The sequence below is a fragment of the Molothrus ater genome, chromosome Z (assembly GCF_012460135.2).
Source record: "Molothrus ater isolate BHLD 08-10-18 breed brown headed cowbird chromosome Z, BPBGC_Mater_1.1, whole genome shotgun sequence".
NCBI lineage: Eukaryota > Metazoa > Chordata > Aves > Passeriformes > Icteridae > Molothrus > Molothrus ater.
In genome coordinates, this window is record NC_050511.2 from 31897720 (window position 1) to 31916539 (window position 18820).

The window sequence follows — 18820 nt, forward strand, 5'->3', positions numbered from 1 at the left end:
TGTATGCACCAAATTCCTCTGACTCCTAGCTGTCACTGATTGATTTACTTAAGCACAATGCATTCGCTAGCCTGTAAATAGATTGTCCAACAGGAGCAAGAAGACACAACAAAAAGGTTCCTTAACTGCTTGAAACCACAGTATTGTGACTAATGGACATGGTAATTGAGGGGTAATGCCATTTGGTGGGTTCTCAGTTAGACTCCTGTCATATTTACAGAACTGTGTCTTCAGCCCTTGGAGGGGAAGAAACTTGTCTTGCTTTAGCATGCTGGAGGTTCACTAAGCAGCTTTCCAACTATGCTTATTTCTTGTAGGCTGCATTCAGAATTGAACATATGTTTGAACTATTTGAGATTGTTAATGGTTAAAAATTAAGAATGGTTAATGAATACATGCTCAACAGGTACACTGTACAGCTAAAACAGCTGTGGCCCAGAAAAAGCTGTGTTTTCTGTAGCTGTGACCTGATACTGAAGCATAGTTGGTAGACTCGTTAGTGTGTCCCAATCAAAATACTTCCAAGCAGAGAGTATTTAACAGATAGTGTCAAATCCATTCTTCTTCCTGTTCCTAGCTGGTAAAATATTGGGTTTTTTTACTCAAACAGACAAAATTATATCTGCTTATCTTCAGTTTTGCTCATACTGGGTTTTAATGCTTACAGTTCTGGGAAAATTGGAAGATATCACAGTTTAGATTGCCATTCAATTGTTGACAATGATTTTCCTTGAAGAACTATTTTGTCTTTCTGGAACACTTTTGGAAAGTGAGAAAGAGCTTGGGAAGATGTTTACAAGGATTAACAAGATATGCACTAAAATGTGGGACATTTATCTGCATATTTCCTTCTAAATACTGGTTCTTAGCAATCTAGGGTGTTAATTTGAATAGAATAGCAAATGCGTACTGTTTACAAGAGTCTGAATACTGTTTCGAAAAAATACAGTGAATAAAGTTGTCTGGTCATTTCATTGCTTGGTGGTCTGTCTTAGAGTTAAAAAACCTAAATAAATAATAACCTTTAGCATGCTTTTATTTTAGAATTTAATATGCTCCCAAGTGGAACTTGGGAAGTCAAGTATGTAAACAGGTAAGTATAGTTACATAATCAAATACAATTTATTTTTCTTATCAGAAATTAATCACCCATGAGAGGTTTGAAAGTGTATGTGAAGAATTAAATAATGCATTACATCGGGAGCATCAGGCACAATTGCTTTTGAATGAACAAGCACAACAGCTACAGGAGTTAAATAATAAACTAGAATTGCAATCCAGTGAAGAAGCAGATAGAACCCAAGTCTTAAGTGAATCTGTAAAGGTAAGATGATTAGGCACTAATTAGGCACCTGAAATTTTTTTTTGTGAATAAGCCAAATGTCATAGTTCTTGTGCAAATAAAATGTAAATGCACACATACTACATAGCCCATTGAAATTTTAGGGTACTTAGAAACACTTTCAAAATACTTCAATGTATAACATCACTTTTCTGCTCTTGAAACTGGGTGGTGTGCACTAATATATGTGAGGTGTGTGAAATTTATAGGGGACATAAGTGACAGATCTAGCTATCACAAGGTGTTTGCAATTTATAGAAAAAATAAATGAAAAAGTACAGGGATACTTTGATTTTTGATAGAGGTCACAATAATATTTTAAAACCTGGACTGTCTGTTTCCTGAATATAATCTTAGGATGGAGAATACATTTGTCTGCTTGGAATATGTGAGGTGATGATAGAGAGATATCCTTTTTTCATCAGAATTTAGAACTTTCTGTAGATGTAATGAGTAATGAGGGAAAAGATCATGTTATCAGAATCTCTGATGACAAACAGAGGAACAGAGAGAGTATTTGAGGTATTTGAGAGTATTTGAGTATTTGAAACCAGGTGGATATATAACATGGAAAGAGAGAAAACTTTGTGATGGCAAGCCAGTAATAGGTGGTGACCTGAGCTCGGCAGCTTTTAGTTATTTTCTATTTAAAGCAAGCTTTGCTGCTTGTGTCTGCTCTTCAGCCCTACTACTGTCTTTTCATCTCCCAGTATTCTTCTGTGAATTGATAACTGAGCAAAGGGACTGCTTCACCAGTATTTTGAGAAATGCAAGCATTTGTAATTCTGAGAGTAGAAGTGTCAAGCAGGAGGAGAACCAAAATGATTCCAGCTGCAAAAGTAGTAGGAATGTCATAAATATTGAAAATATTACAATGAAAGTAGATGTCAAAGAAGATGAGTTGCAGCAAAGTAGAGATTTCAAGTGATGTATAGTGGAGGATGTTGAAGGAAGTTGTTAAATTTATTAAGGAGTATTTTCACTGGTTTTATTATTTACTAAAAATGCCTTACCTCACTAAGGGTACAAGACAGTGACATTTCCAATTTACCTGTTGGTTTCTGTAGTTTTTTTTTCTCCCTCACAATTCCCTAGTCTTAGGTGTTTCACTTCATAAATAGCTAGTGTTTTCAGTCAGGTTCCTTGTTAATACTATTGCTATTTTCTTTCTGATATAACTGCAGTGTATATATAAGATGTTAGTCTTGTGTTTGATTTCTTTGAGAAATGCTTGATTCGAGATTTTTAAATGGCTATTAGGAATATAAAGAAGGCAAGGTCTAGAAGACAAATCCTTCTTGAAATCTTCATTTCTGTCTACTTTTTGTACATTAATACATGTTTTTTCACCATGTTTTACTTTGTCTAAAACACGCCTTTTCATTTGTTCAGAGACTGTGAAGAGAAAGGTCAATTGTAGGCAATCAAAATATAGGAGGAACTTTTAAACAAATCGGTTACATAGATTATTGGATACTGAATTACATTTCACAGCTTCAGGTATTTATTAATTGAAGGCTACATACAATTTTTTTTGAGACAGTCATGATCCTAAAATGCATCCTAACTCTGCAGTTCTTTAACAGTTGTTTGCTACTGGAACAACTTAATTTAGTGGAAAATGCTTGTTTATTGCTCAAATCTTTCAAGATACAATGCAATGTAATAATATAGGTGATAGAATAGAAGCAAAGAACATTGACAAAATAAACCTTAGGGCTAAAGTTTACTACTGACAGGTACACTGGTTTGGTTTATTACTTTGTAAGTCTCAATCCTTCACATTGAGGAGTTTTAAACCAAATTTAAATTGTAGGCTTGTTGCTGTGTACTGTCCCTCAACTTAGAAAATTAATTGATATATCTTAATTTCTTCATAATATTTACTACAAAATGTAGCACAAATTTGCATTTTTGTTGTAACAGCATGTATCTGTGACTGAATCAAAAAAGGAGCCAGGAAAGTTGTGGTAACATGTCAAAACATGATAAATATCTTGTGGTCCTTGATTTTTTTTTTAGTCATGCAGATACAATTTTATAAGGTATGCATCCTAAATCATCATTTCGCCTTCACTTTTTATCATTGTTTCTACAATTCCAAACCTGTGTTGTATAAGTACTTTCGAAATTCAAGTGGCAGTCTAATATAATACTTTGATACCAAGGAGTAAAAATGGCTCTTAAATTTTGAGCCCTATATCTTTTGGTTTTTAAATTTTAACAAAAAATATCTTTTCTTTCCCACAGTTAAGCACCACCCAACCTTGTTCATGCCTTTATTCACAACAGGAAGAAATGGTCTCTGCCCTGGCATCTTAATAGATAGACACTTTTATTTAGCTTAATTGGGTTTTGTGACTTAAAATGTTTGGGGGTTTTGTGGGGCTTTTTGTAGCTCTCATTTTGCAGTACAGTGAAACAATCTCATCTTTGCAATAATCAACCTTGCCCCTGTAAAACAGTGTTCTTAAAATTGTATAGGGTTTCAAGCGAATGCTTAAATAATACAGAAAAAAGAAGAGCATTTTTACTGTTGCACTGTAAAAAACACCAAAATATAAAAAAATATGCCTCCAACTTTATCTTAAGATACAAAATAATATTACTTGTATAGACTTAAGTGTATATAAAAATTTGGTGAATATGGTGGCATACATGTAAGGTCAGGTAGATAGACATGGTGTGAAAAAAAATAGACATGCTTTGAATTCTTTAATCATAATTTTTGAACAGGTAAGAAGAAGAAAATTAAAATATTAGATACTTCCACTTTTGATAGCTTATTTTTAAACTTATTCACAGTTCGACAGCAATCAGTAAGGAGATATTTTGGTATTCATGTACTTTCATAAAGTAGGCTTATTAAAGGAGTAATACTTAATTTCTTAGCTTTATCAGTTCAGATTTTAATCCTGTATATTTTTATCTTCTTAGTGGCATATACCATAGAGACATCCAAAGTAGCCAATTATGTTCAAGGTCAGCTGGAACTAAGCAACTCTTTAACACCACTTCTTTTTATTAGATGAGGTGAATCATTTGCTCTGGATCCTTATTCTTTGAAGAGAAACTATTACACAAATAAGGTAAACAAGTATCAATAACAGACATATTTTTCATTCCTGATTCCAGCTGGTCTTAATCAAGTAAAGTATTTATGTTTCCTATTGATATGCACAGCCTATATATTTATTTCTTTTTAGGTATGGTAGTGCCTGTATATTTTAAAGGTTCTATTTATGGAACAATTTCTATAAATTGTTAATTAATAACTCCAGTGCAATAGATGTTAAATCATATAGCTTGATGCTGATATGCCTCAATATAAACTTCAATACTTGTTTTAAAAGAATGTACCCTAAATTTTGGGTTGTTTAATCTGCTGAGTTTTAACAACCCAAAATTTAGGGTACCTTCTGTGAAGCTGTGATTAATTTATGACAGAATAAAATTATGAGGAAAAAAAATGTCATACAGGTGCTTTGATAACACTCACAAAAAGGTGTTTTCTGGTGGGAAGATTTGAAGTATTCTTTTCAATACCTATGTCATTCAAACCATACATACATATTCTTTGTTCAGTGCATTCTTCACTAAATAGATATATCTGAATTTATTAGATTCAGATGAAGATTGGGATTTCTCTGTTTGTTAGAAGTGAATGTTTCCCTCAGCAGGCTCTATTCTTGGGTGAATTTGAGGTGAAAATGATACACAATTTTCTGCTTTCAATTGCTTTTCTTTTTCATATATTTATGGACATCTATTTTCTCTTGAAATGGTCTCCTTAAGACCATTTCAAATATTTACAGAATTCCTTCTACTAATACCACTACACATACTTTGTGAGTGAGTTTTGCAGTTATTTATGAAAATGCTGCAATATTCTAACTCGGAGAAAGGCTAAAAGACTTCACTTACATGAGGAAGACCAAGTGATTTTCATGTTCCTCAGAAAGATTGCATTAACAGTAAGAACAGAACTAGGATATGAGATTTTTTTTCCTTTGACATCTTAAGTTGAAAATATTGCTAGAATTTGGATGCACTGAGGGATACAGTTGATTCTAAAAACTTGTTTGTCTCTTTGTCAAGAAACTGCATTTCTGTGTATTGCCAGATTAAATGTAAGGCTGTTTCTTAAAGAAAGCAGTATAGCTGATTACTGCTAGCATCTAACTTAACAGGAGATATATATTAGTGAAATTTAGCATTTAAAGAGAAGCAAGCTCCCTCCAGAATAGGTTAAAATTCATAATTCATTAATTAAATGTGGGGGATTGTTGGGGTCTTTTTTAAGTTTCCATACTCTCTATGTTCTGAACACCTAAATAACTTATAAAGTAGGTAAGAATGGATTAGCATTGTCATCTGCTGTGTTCTTAGTTGAAAGACATAATGTGTCTTCTTAGTACAATAAATCGGAGGTTACAGAGATTTGTCAGGTACTTCAAATTGTGTTAACACTATTTGTAAAATAAGTAGAACTGTTCATTCTGCTGTATCACATAACTTCCACTACTGCTAACTTCTTAATCTTCAAAGATTTATGTTACCTAGAAACTTGTCATAGAGCTAGTCCTTTCTGTTATTTTTTTGTAGTTTGCAATGCATTGTATGTGGAACTTAGGTTTATGGGAAGGGATAGTCTTCCTTCTAGCAGCTGCTGTCTTTACACAGTAGGAAGACACATAGCACAAAATTGTGGGTTAGATCTGAGAGCTCTTTTTTGTAAAAGGAAACAGAACACAGCCCAGATAAAGTCTGCACTCTACTATTATTAGTGAGTCTGTGTTTCAGATCTCTGAACTTCACATTAAATTTCATGCTTCTGTGGTTTGTTCAGGGAGTTAAATTCATTGAATCATAGGAAATACTCGGTTGGAAAAGATTTACAATGATCATCAACACCCAGCTCCTGGCCCTGCACAGGGCCTTCCCTGAGTCACAGCATGTGCCTGAGAGCGCTGTCCAAATGTTTCTTCAGCTCTGTCAGGCTGCTGCTGTGACCACTTCCCTGGGGAGCTGTTCCAGTGCCCAACCACAAATGAGTGAAGAACTTGCTCTTAGGTAGGTTTTTAAATCTGTCTATTTCCTTTGCTCTGTATCTAGAACATTGATCAGTATTACATTAGTCTCAAGAGACTGAAGTCAGTACATCGCTTTTAGATTTGTTTTTGTGCTGTAGTCATCAATGAAGCAACCAAGCAACTATCAATCAAGTTGTTGAACGTCTGCATTAACTTAGTTCTGAGTCAAACTTTCTGGAAAATATGTAAGTAATGACCAGAATGGGAGGAGGAATAAAGTTAAAGTCTGTCAGGTTAAAGTCAATTTGATTTTGAATTCATTATATGTTTGCATTAACAGGAAGGTCAATGCAACAATGCAAAATATTGTAGTATAAGTCACACAACCATAATTTAATTGGAAGGTCTTATTTTGAAAGGATATTATCATTACTGTCATGTTTCTGTTTAATTTCTCTGCATTTCCTCCTCTGCCCAGTTTTACAAGTTGAATGTCAGTAATAGTTAATTTTTGATCAATGTTAAGGTTTTACATTGAAATTTGAACATGTATTTACACCAAGTGAACATTTCTTTTTTCCTAAATTATGCCACTATACAATATTTTATTGGTTGGTATTAAGAATGTTATTCATGTATATTATTTACTACCTTTATGTAGCAAGAAAATGATAAAATTATATCCAATGCTACTTTACATTGGAAGAAGAATGAAAGCAATTGGCAATTCATTACATTTATGTTCAATCTAATCAGATGGAAACATTATTTATCTGATAAATAAGTCCTAACTAAGAAAAACTCTTTATTTTATTTTTAACTTGCTGAAGAGTTTAAGATAACTCTGAGAAAATGTTCTCACTATTAAATCAATTTGTATGTAATTTAGACACTGAGAACACTGGAATAAGTCATGATTATGTAGCATCACTTCAGTTAATCTTTGAAAGCTACAACCACAAGTTGAATTCCAGGTAAGAATAGGTTAGCCCTCTCCGGAAAATTATGGAATAGGTTTGTTCATGCTAGTCTGATTCAATAGCCCCATTCTACAGTCACTTTATGAGTCATGCACTCACATGAGACCTTGGGATTTGAGGTCTAATGTATGACTGACTGGCACGGAGTGAAATCCAGAGTGCTTTGGTGTTAATAGTGTAGTAATGTTGCCTATTTCAGAGAACACTTTTGATCCTGAGTCTGTTTGCTGCACTACAGTATTAAAAAGAAGATAAATCTGACATTCTGTTTAGATAAAGAGAAAAGATAACTTAAACAAAGTAATTGCATGAACCAGCACATTTTTAGTCTTTTAAAAGTAGCTTCCAATATTCTCTGGGTATTCCATTTGTAGGAACTACTCGCCTCCCCCTTGGCAAGTAGTAGGAAAGGAGAGAATAAATGGAACAATATCAGGATCTAAAAGCTTAATGGTTTTATTTTTGCATTGTAATTATACTAATAAATACCTCTGTCCATGACCCTGGAATTTATAGTGCAGCGAGAAAGATTTATTGACAAGTAATTTGGAAGAAAAATGGGATTATTGTGTAAATACAGCATGTGGTTATTAAGCATATGTACTTTCATACCACTTATTCCTGTTATTTCAAGACCTTCAACTATCTTTCAGTTTCCACTCAAAAATACCGAAAGGCTTCTTGGTAAATCCAGTGCCTGGGAGATCTTTGTTACATTATTAGATCAACTACAAAGTAACTGTGTTACCTTGAGATGTGCAGAGGGGATCAATATATCTTTAAAACAGCATGAGATTTTTTTAAAGAAGGTGTTCTATACCCTATTTTTCCTGGTTGTATAGATATCAATGTGTAGGACTTTCTACTATTCACATTCTGCATCTTCTTGTTATACAAGTCCTTTATAGGTAGATTTCCTTTTTGATGCTGTTTATTTAGGATATCTCCAGGCCCTCATCATTTTTCACCTGAGTCATGTTTTCCCATGTTCTCCCTTTCTCTTTGTGTGCAACTAATTCTGCAAATATCTTTATATCTTCTTGTCAAACCATACGTAAAATCTTTCAAATAGCTATTGAAATATAATTAAACTCTTGGAATATAATTAAGTATGTATCTAACTGGCATAAGACTAAAAGAAGAGATGCATTCCTTTGCACCTGTATTCCCTTGGCTGCATGCTATGACAGCAGCTGGGCCTATCCTTCATATAATTTGATCTTTTAATTTAATTTGATACTCCATTAGGTATTCAGTGATTTTCAAGGGGAAAGTTTTTCAAAATTTATACCAATTTCAGCTTCCAAAATCTGTACCTATGCTGTCCTCTAGTAGAGCATGGAAGCTCTTCAAAATTATAGCTCGGCAACAAACTCAAAACAGATATTATATTTTATGCTGCCTAATTTTTTGTGTTGCCTTTCACAATATGTATTTGTGAAAAATCCAGTGAGGTTCTTGTTGCTAGATCATTTTACTTCTCAGTTAAAAAGACTTTAAAATGTTTCCAATTCTTTCTAGTTAAAGTAAAACCACCTTAAGTGTTGTATTTTGGGGGTTTTGTTTGTTAGTATTTTGTTTTGTTTTGTTTGTCTGTGGACTTTTCGATAAGAAATTGAGTGATTTTAGAATTATGACATTAAGACTCTCAATTCTAAGTAGCAGTTCAAACATTTCTTTATAAATACTGCTTCATTGTTTACAGGAAAATTTCTCAGGTGTGAGAAGGAAGAAATAAGTGTTCTTAGAAAAAGTTAATAATAATATACTTAGTTTACTAAAATAATTACTTGCATGGTATCACCTACTGATAGGCGTATTTGTTACTGTCATTTATAGTGAAGTAGGTAACTTTCCAAGTTTTGTACCATCATGGTGCCATTTTGTCTTATAGTTAAGAAATATACCAAAAGAGAAAAATATAAATAATTATTCAGTTTTCACTGAATTCACTGTCACTGTTTAACTTCCCTATTTCAGGATCTGTATTTGCCATGCTCAGGGAAACTTATACCTTGTTTATTAAGCTTTGTGTTCTCGTTTGGCACTTGGTATGACTCAAAGCATATCCAGAAGGAAGTGAGACATCTAATCAATATGTCTTTATAGCACTTTGATCTCCTTGCTGAATATTGGGATGTAATATATCTTTGATGCTTTTTCAATAGAATGATTTAAGAGTTGCCTTTTATGTAAGTTAAATTTTGTTTTACTGTATCTGTTTTTTTTCTGCTAAGGTGACTACTCTCCAGTTTTTAATGAGTGGAAGGATAGGGGTGACCTATATTGAAGAATAGACCTTTTAATATAAAATTACATCTTTATCAATTCTTTTTTAATTTTTTGAGGTTTAAAAAGTAAAAGGGGTGTGTGTTTTCTCCCTGCAGGTACATCATGCAAGATGTGGCTGGCCTGATGGTCAAATAAAACATTTATGCACTTAATAAATTTGGGGCTCTGTGGAAACACACATACCTTGCATGTATGATTTGGTCAGAACTCATCTGAAGGGGAATGCAATATTTGAATGTAAATCATATACAGTGATAAATCTTGTGAAGCCCATATTAATGTTAGTGCCATACTAAAAAAAAGAGATTTGTCTAATTAATTAATTAATTAAAGAAAATCAAAAACTCTTTATGAAGCAAGATCAAACCTTTGTGTGGCACTAATTGACATTCTTGTCATTGCCCCTAATTCTTCAATGTGATGGCTCACATTAATGTACGCGTGTCTGGTGGAATTGTGCAGCAGCCTCTTCCAAGAAAGGGCTTCAGCATTAAAAATCTTAGCTGAGGTCACCAGTATATTGAGGTTATGGACAGTATATTTTTGCACTCAGAACTGAACCTTAAATTCTATTTAGAAATTTCCTTGAAACTGTTCTGAAGACTCCTAGTATTCCCATTTTTTAACCAGTGTCTGAAAAGAAGACAGAGACAGGGTACCATAATATTTGTTCTCAAATTTAGTTCTGAAGCAGAATGTTGTGTCATTCAGCCGACTCAGATGACTTTTTTTCTGTGTCATGATGCCCCCTAACTTCAGATTGTATTCCTTCTTAAATAAACAGTGGGAATTAAATTGTGGTTATTTACTTTGTAAATAAATTGTTGTCATCGTTAATGTTTTATTGCTGTTATTTCTTCTTCTTCCTGAATTATTTTAACTGACTGTTACCATTCAGAAATATTCTAAGCAAATTTCTGATACAAAGCAAATGGAAGAGTATTTCTCGAGAACTTAAAATAGTCTCTTACAGGGCTTACAAATGTCACTGGTAATGAAAGATCATCGAGACCAGTAGGACATGGTCAGAGACAGGTGGCTTGAGGCTGTGACTGATGAGAGAGGCGACAAATGAAATGCAAGAAATTGGTGCAATATGTTGTGTCCTCATAGATATGCAACTAAATATTTTTATGTATGTACATGTGATAGATTATCACTTTTAAAGTGAAGATGAAATCTAAGTGTTGGTTGTGTTTCTGTCTTGCGTAGTGTGTGCTTATGTGCACAAGTAGATAATGTTTAGCAAATTTACCAGTATTGCAGAGAGCAGTGCTACAGAGAAGCATCAGTTTACTTGTAGTATTAGTGCCTCATTTACAGGTACATGGCAGTTTTGAAAATTCATCTTTTTCAATGTAATCCAAGTGTAGACCATCTTTTTGAAACCTTGGAACTGTACCAACTATAAGGCTGAGAGTCTAGCAGGGTAAAAAGTGTAACAGTGAAAAACCCCATTATTCCATTTTGGTGGCACTTAAGTATCTGATTTAGAGGCATGACACTGCCAAAGCACAGAAAATCTGCTACATATGCAGGGCTGAGTCTTTTCTAGTCTGTTACTGCAAAGGGCTACATGTTCTGGTGGGAGAGAAATTTGCATTTCTAAGGAGAAAAAAGAAACATCAGTCCTGAGGTAGTGTGTGAGAAATTGAATAAGGAGTGAATGATCATGTACTCATACCACCATGCACATGATTCCAAAAATTTATTCTCACGTAACTTCAAGGATTATTCTTAAAACTCATAGTGAAAAAGCCTGAGTTTTTATAAAATTGTATTTGTCCTATTAAGTGATATAATCCTTCTCTGCAGCTTTCCAGTAATACTAATTCACTTAGCTTAGAAGATGATTAAAATTTCTAAATTATAATGTGCATAGATTTTATCATGTACTTTATAATTTTCCAAAACACAGTTTAAAAGTAGGTCTCAATTGCTCTCTTTTGGGATTAGTGTATGTCTGAAAGGCCCAGAACATCTTATTCAAAGGGGTCTCCATCAACAGTCCATGAGGATATATGATATAGATATAGGATATAGGTTTTGTGTGGGAAGTTTATGTTTTGTAATTACTTCACTTTAAAAGTTTTGTTTAGTTTTACTTTGGAGCTGAATGAGCATATGATGTGTCCTCTGAAAGAGATTTTATTGTGTGAAATCATTCAGAAAAAGCTACTCCATTTAAATTATTAAACTCTTTTAATTCACAATAACTTTAAAACATACTCAATGACTTCACAAAGCATTTTCAGTCATGCTTTGCTAAATATCTTGAGCTAATGCAGTTGAAAAATAGATTGCTTTCTTGTTTATCAGAATAGATTTTCTATTGAGAAATGTTTGCACTATAGCAAAGAGATATTAAATGTAGCTGAAAGTCTTTGAGGCACTGTAATCCAGCCTGAATCACTGCAGGTGAGATGTTTGAGGTACCTAAACTTGCTTGGATGTCTAAGGGCCATATTTCTGTCAATAAATGGACTGTTGTCTACACGTACGTAGGTGATGAATGTAATTTGTTTTCATGACATGAGTGCCTCAAATTTCAAGTGAATTTTGTAAGAAAAATCTCTTGCAAAATGTAGATGTGTGGATTTTCCCTTCCCCATCTGTTCAATGACTCTCAAATAAAATTTCATTTAAATGTTTCATAATACTTGGGTTCTAGATCTTGTACAGTAGCCATATATCACAACTGTTTTTAGAGCTACATGTACTGTCATTTAACTCATAATCATCTTTAGATGTTTGCTTGACATTTTTGGTACTGATTTGGATAAACCATAGTTTGTACTCCAATATTATGAGGGTTTTTCATATAAAACAATCACAAGCAATTGTGTGTGACATTGTGCTAGAAATGTGAAAATATGCCTGAAAGCATAATTCACCAGTATTTTGTGGGTTATTTATTAAAACGATTATGCTGGTTGGTATTTGTTTAGCTTAGTAGACCTAAGCTCAACTCATGCTCTGTGACCTCATTACACAAGGCTCTAACAAAGACAAGAAGAGCACTTTGCACTTTGTTAGATACACTGAGATCTGTTAACTCTTTTAACTGCTTCCGTGCTATATCATATACTTCAGACACAATTCACAAGGTATGTTCTTTCTCTCAATACCAGCATATGAAAAGATTGTTGTTGTCAGGATGAAGGTCCAGTAGCAAAGAGGTTGAAAAAATCCCTGTTTTTTTCCTGCAATGCAGATACAGTGTCCTTTTAAACACTCATAATTTTTTTTCCTTGTGCAATTTAAAGGGCTTTGGAAAGTATTTGTTTTTGAAGGGATGTCATGGGTGGTCAGCCTCAGTTCTGTTTGCAAGAGCAGATCAGCCACATAGAGTTCATTTCAAACTGTTTTAAGACACCACTGCAGACATTGTGGAACACACAGTGAATCCAGATATAGTATCTTGATAGTTTCTATTTGAGAAGTGTAAATCCATCTTATTTCTTGACATAGGTCTCAATGTACTTCTTAGATGTGTTCGATTGTTTTAAAGTATTGATGAGAAGTCTCAGTTATGATTTTTTTTGTCTCAGAACTTTTTATCCCCAAGATTTTTAATCTACTCTTTTGATAGAATAAGCATAATTTCTATTTTTTCTTGATAAATAAAGATTCTTTTCAAAAAACATCCCATGGAATTTCAGCTGTATAGTTTGAGCTGATGTATTTGATCTGCATTGCAGTGGTGAACACTAAAAATAGGGTAAACATTAAATATTAATGTAGCTTGTTGTACCTGTTGGATTTGAACCATTTGAAACTGCTCTAGGTTATGTGTAGACTTCTGGGGGACACTCAGAGATCATTATATTTGCCAACAATAATAACAGGAAGTGTATTTAAACTGGTGAAGGAATGGATGCTGGCTAAACTTTCTATACTTCTTTTCATTGTGAAATTTTATTAGTTGTGGGTGTAGGACAGCTTTCAGAATGTATTTTTTAAAAGTAATATTTTGCATCTAAATAGAGAATATGCATATAAAATTTCATCTGAAAGAGAAATTCTTCAATTTCACAAATTAGTTCATTATACACATACTGCAGTGTATTTGCATATTTTGTACTTCTGTGTTGTGTCTGTGTAATTTAAATCTAATTTACTAAGCAGTTTGATCTAGCTTTAGTTGATCTTGGAAAATACAGTCTCAGTATAAATATGTCACACATGCTTTGCATGAATTTAAGCTGTATGACTGTCATTGTTCATCTGAAGTGATTGTCCATCTGTTATCTTTTGAATAGAGTCCTTTTTATGTGTAAAGAATTACAATATTAAACTTTGATTTCTTTTTGTAATGGGCTTTGAATAAAAAGTTTCCTGACTGCAAAACCTAAACTTATTAAAGGAAGCTTGTGGAAGGACCAAGCCAACAGACAGCCAATGAGATTTTTCTTCAGTGCCATCAGTTGCTTGCTGTTCTCTCCAACAAATGTTTTTTCATGCTTAGTTTGTGAGGGAAAATAGGTCAAAAATCTAAATGTCTCTAAAGGAAACGCCTTCTAAAGATTCTGATGAAAACTCAACTGATCTATGAGAATTTGGCAGACTGGAGAGGACGGAGTGCAGTGATGTCTGAATTAGCACCCGAATGCCTAAAAACCTGAGAAAGACAGATAAATGACATTTTACAGAATGTTAATAAATTGGAGTTTAGCTTCTAAGTCGGTTCAGAATCACTTGTACTTGAAAGTGAAAGCTCAGCATCTTCACAGAACTGTGTGCAAACATACTAGGTTTTTAAAACCTTCATTCTTCTTATCACAGTTAGCCTCAACTTTCTAACAGTTGTAATTGTCCACAGAAAACATTTCAAGATAAATGCATTATCAGGTTTTGAAATTTTCTTATTTTTGTAAATACTAAGACCTGGGGGGCAAAATAAGGGCTATATTGTGGATTAAGTGAAATATCTCAAGGCTGTGCTTTTCTGATAACTGAACCTGAAGTGACCTTTCTCAGACACAATTACAGAGCTGTATGTTTTTCCTTTAATTTCATCAGGGGTTTAATTAGTATACAAATAAAACTTCCCTTATCTTCCTTTCTACCTAATTGGCTTGTCTTTGCTTATATATGAAGAATGTGAAAATGGGCTGTAATTAGGATGACCGTGTTAACCTTTTTTTCTCAAATGTACTGTTGCCTAAAGGCCTCAAAGCCTAAAACCAGTGCTTTGGATTATTGCTTTGCAATCACTATGGCTCTCCCATAGGTTTTCTCATGAGCAGAAGGGCTTTGGGTGCTGCAGGTTCCCACTGCTTAACGGGATCTTCATTCTTCTCCCCACTAAATGTTTATTGATTATCTCACTGCTCCACACTCAGCCTCCAACAACTTAATATCAGGTGACAGTCAGGAGAGTTCTCCAAGTAATTAGAGTGGAGCATTGAGGGAACAATTAGGAGCAGAGTTATTAAACTTGATTTATCCTATTCTCTCCTGAACACTTTCTTGGATATCAGAACATCACACTTTCACAATCTACCCTAGCTGAGAAATTAGTGGCTAACCTGCTGCTTATCATTGTTGCCTTGCTGCCTTGAGGCACACCCTCTTGGTTTCAGTCACTCAGCTGGAAATATTAGAGTCCATAAAGTTTATCAAGGGTTTTAATTAGATCAATCTGAAGAAGCAAAAAAAGAGGCTTACCAGCCATTATTTTATAATACACCAAACTGTATTTGAACATTTCCAAGGCTTGACTTTAACCCACAGTAGCAAGAAACTTCAAGTAATTGCTGAAGCTGCTTTTGGAGTGCTAAAATCCATTTCCATTTTGTTTAGATATTGCAATGTTACTAGATAAAGTATGAATCCTTTAGAGATTTCTGTAAATAATGGGGTTCTCTTTGAATATAATAGAGCAGCTCTTCAGTGAGATACTTGATTTAACCATTTCTATATTGCTTCATCACCAGCTAGCATGGATTGCTGACCATGCCCCTTAAAAAAGTTAGGCCCTGCTATTGCCTTGTTAATAGGCATGTGCTTGCAATGAGTAACCTAGGTTAGTTAGCAGCTCACAGAAGATTTTGACTAGTGGGTCTTTTCACTGTTCATGGTCAGTAATGAAAGATTTATGTGGGAGCCAACAACTCTTCAACCCTTGCAGATGGATAGCTATAATAAAAATAAAATAAATAATGATCCTATTATCCTGTCTTTCTCTACTCTACTATGATTGCTAGGATGCTGGGGCCAAAATCCATTCAACAGCATCTGCATCAAAAATTTCTTGCATCAAAATACTAGCAGAAACTACTTAAAACCAGATTTTTCAATAAGGTGGGAAGCTGGGTTGGACCAAACATTGGTAATAGAGACCTTGTTCTGTGTTCAAATATAGTCCATTTGTCAAAGGTGGGAATATGGGCAGGGGGTTACTTGACTTGATTTTCAGAACTCTTTCCTCAATGTTAAAAGCAAACAGTAAACACAATAATTGGAGGAAGATAATGCTCTTTGTTTTTGAACCAGAGATGGATCCTTTTATCCATGCTAATCCACATTTCAATTCTTGGAAATAAAATTTCTGAAAATCTGATAATTCATAAAGTCGTCTGTTTAGACAGGGATTTGATAGCTTCCATTGGCTTAAGGGTAGAATTTCTGAAAACAAGACTTCTGGTTTTGAATATCCTTGTGCAGTGGATGAATGCTATCTGTGTGTTTATCTTTCCTTAGGGGAAATATATCAGTTGTTTATTGAAAATAAGGACATAAGAGTCAAAATAGAATTATTCAACCTGCAGTCGTTTGAACAAGAATAATATTAACATTTCTGGGTTTAGAGTTTTTTAAATAAACTTCAGGTTTTTTTCTTACAGTTGTGATTAATTTCAGCTTAGATTTTGTAAATTCCTGAACAAGACTTCAAGTAATGGTGCTGTACCTTCAAAATACACCACTGCTGAAGTAACTGGTTAACTTCTCTCTTTAGGAATGTAAGAAGAAGACTTATGCCAGTCCACAGATGACAGTTTATTTTACAGGACTATGCAGTCCTTTGCTGTAGATTGTTATTTTATAGAAAATTTCTCTATTGTAATGCTTTTTGAAATGCCTCTGACCCTTAAAGAGGTCTGAAACTTCTTCAGATTAGTTGAGTTTTCAGCACCCTCCAAATTTTTATCAGCATTTTATATATACTGTTCGTCATACTCATCCACAGCATAGTACATCTCCACGTTCCAGTCAGGACATCGTATATCTCCATGTTCCACAGTACTCAGGGCATGTACTGAGTACAAATTATGCACAGCATTCTTAGAATTCAAGCAGAAAATATACCCATAAATTTTGAAAAAAAGGTAAGAGCTCAGTCTTGCAACTGCGCAGCCTTCTCTTCTGTATTTTAGGATGTATCAGGAAATATGCTATGTGTAAAAGTATGTTTATAACCACTGATTATAATTTCTTTCTAAAAAGCCAATTAACAGCTATAAGTAAAATGTAACATGTGACAAATTATGAAATCAAATTATTAATACTCCAGTCTATAAATGTATCGATTTATCCCAGCAGAAAGGACTAGCAACCAGCCAGATTCTGTATTAATTAGTCCTGTGTGCTATTTTTCACCTATTGGATTAATCTGAATTGATTAAAGCATGTTGTGTTAATTCTATGCCAGACAGAAATGTTTAGAAAATATACATATTATTTTGCATATTGGGAAACTAATGTTATAATAGTGAAAGCACCATAAAATAGATTGTACTTGATGTACTAACAGAGAATATGAGATTATCTATTCTACTGAAATTTCTGAACAGTGCAGAATATTTAAATGAATCTTTCCTTGTTTATTCCCTTTCATTGTGAATTCCTTTCTTTAATATTTATTTTAAATTAAGTTTTGTGAATATTCTGTGTTCCTTAAAGCTGTACTCTTGATTACTTTCCTTTGTGTTTAGATCTGATATTTGTAAATATAGTACTTGTAGCATAGTGTATGTCCCTGCTTGAGCAAAAAATAATTTTATTTTATAAATGTATTTGTACACAGTCAATATACTAAAAACTGGAGGGTTCTAAGTTGGTAATGTTTTGGTAGAGAATTCATAAAACCTTAGTATGCAATGGTCCAAATCTACTACACAGTGTAGTCTGTTTTCCACTTTGTTTAATAGCCTATGGCATAAACTGAAGTTAATTATTTGGGCTGACAAGTAACTCTGTTTTCTGTCTGCTTGCAGAGTCTCTCCGAGGCAACGATGGAGCTGAGAAGAAGAGATCGATTTCTGCGTCAGCAAAATAGACTTCTTACCCAGCTGGAGCAGGACAAGCGTCGACTGAGCGAGAGCATCCGCGATGCAGAGAGTGCCCTCTGCATGGCAGCCAAGTGAGCCCTGGGACCTTGGGGAGATCACTTAAAACGGACAAAAGATCAATTCTCACTTTCATGCACAGGGTTTTAGCCTTAGCTAATGTAATGCTAGAAAACAAAAGTACATCTGTCTCTCTTTGAAATTGAGTGATAGACTTCGAAAACGAAAACTGTAGAAGATACTGCACGTTACGTTTTCTGTAGTTACCCCATAATAGTGCTACAAATTCTTGGTCCAAAATGCATAAGCATTTTGTCTGCCAATTACCTTACTGATTTGACATCTCTTTGATAGATACTTCACATTCTATTTGTTTAAGGAATGATTGTTTGTTCTAAAGGGGCTGAAACCCATTTTGGACCAAGGCTTATCTGTGGAATAGTATAGATATTTCTTCTGATTTCAGAGAGCTTTGGATTTAGATGTAAGCCCCATGCCTTTTTATACTATAACTTGAAGAGTGGAAGGAAATGTTCAGGGACCATTTTTGAAAGTATTGGTAGTCAAAAGCTGTTCCATTGACTTGAATGAGATTATTAATAACCTCTTAGAGTTATGTAGTCAGATAAAATTATAAATCCTTTCAGACTTTGTTATCTATTCCTGTTACAGTAGTATGCCCTTTGAATATTATTGGTCCATGGCCAAGATTTTTAAAAAGTTCAATTTAAAATTAAAATTTCTCGTTATACATGGGGTAGATTTGACCTCTGAAGAAGAATAGCTTAGAAGCTTTAAGGGGCTTATGCACCAGCAAAATAATGTAATTAATATAGTTATCAGTGATATGTTTAACAAGCTAATTAAAATGACAAATATTAT

The 18820-nt window shown here is 33.9% G+C and overlaps 1 protein-coding gene across 1 annotated transcript in view; it reads left to right on the plus strand.

Moving 5' to 3' along the window:
- The window catches only part of CCDC171 (coiled-coil domain containing 171), a 155472-nt gene that overhangs the window by 80655 nt on the left and 55997 nt on the right, over positions 1–18820 (plus strand). The window contains exons 21-22 of the mRNA XM_036402800.1: positions 1139–1324; positions 17867–18012. Coding sequence (XP_036258693.1) covers positions 1139–1324; positions 17867–18012 — 332 coding nt within the window. The remainder of the gene's footprint in view (positions 1–1138; positions 1325–17866; positions 18013–18820) is intronic.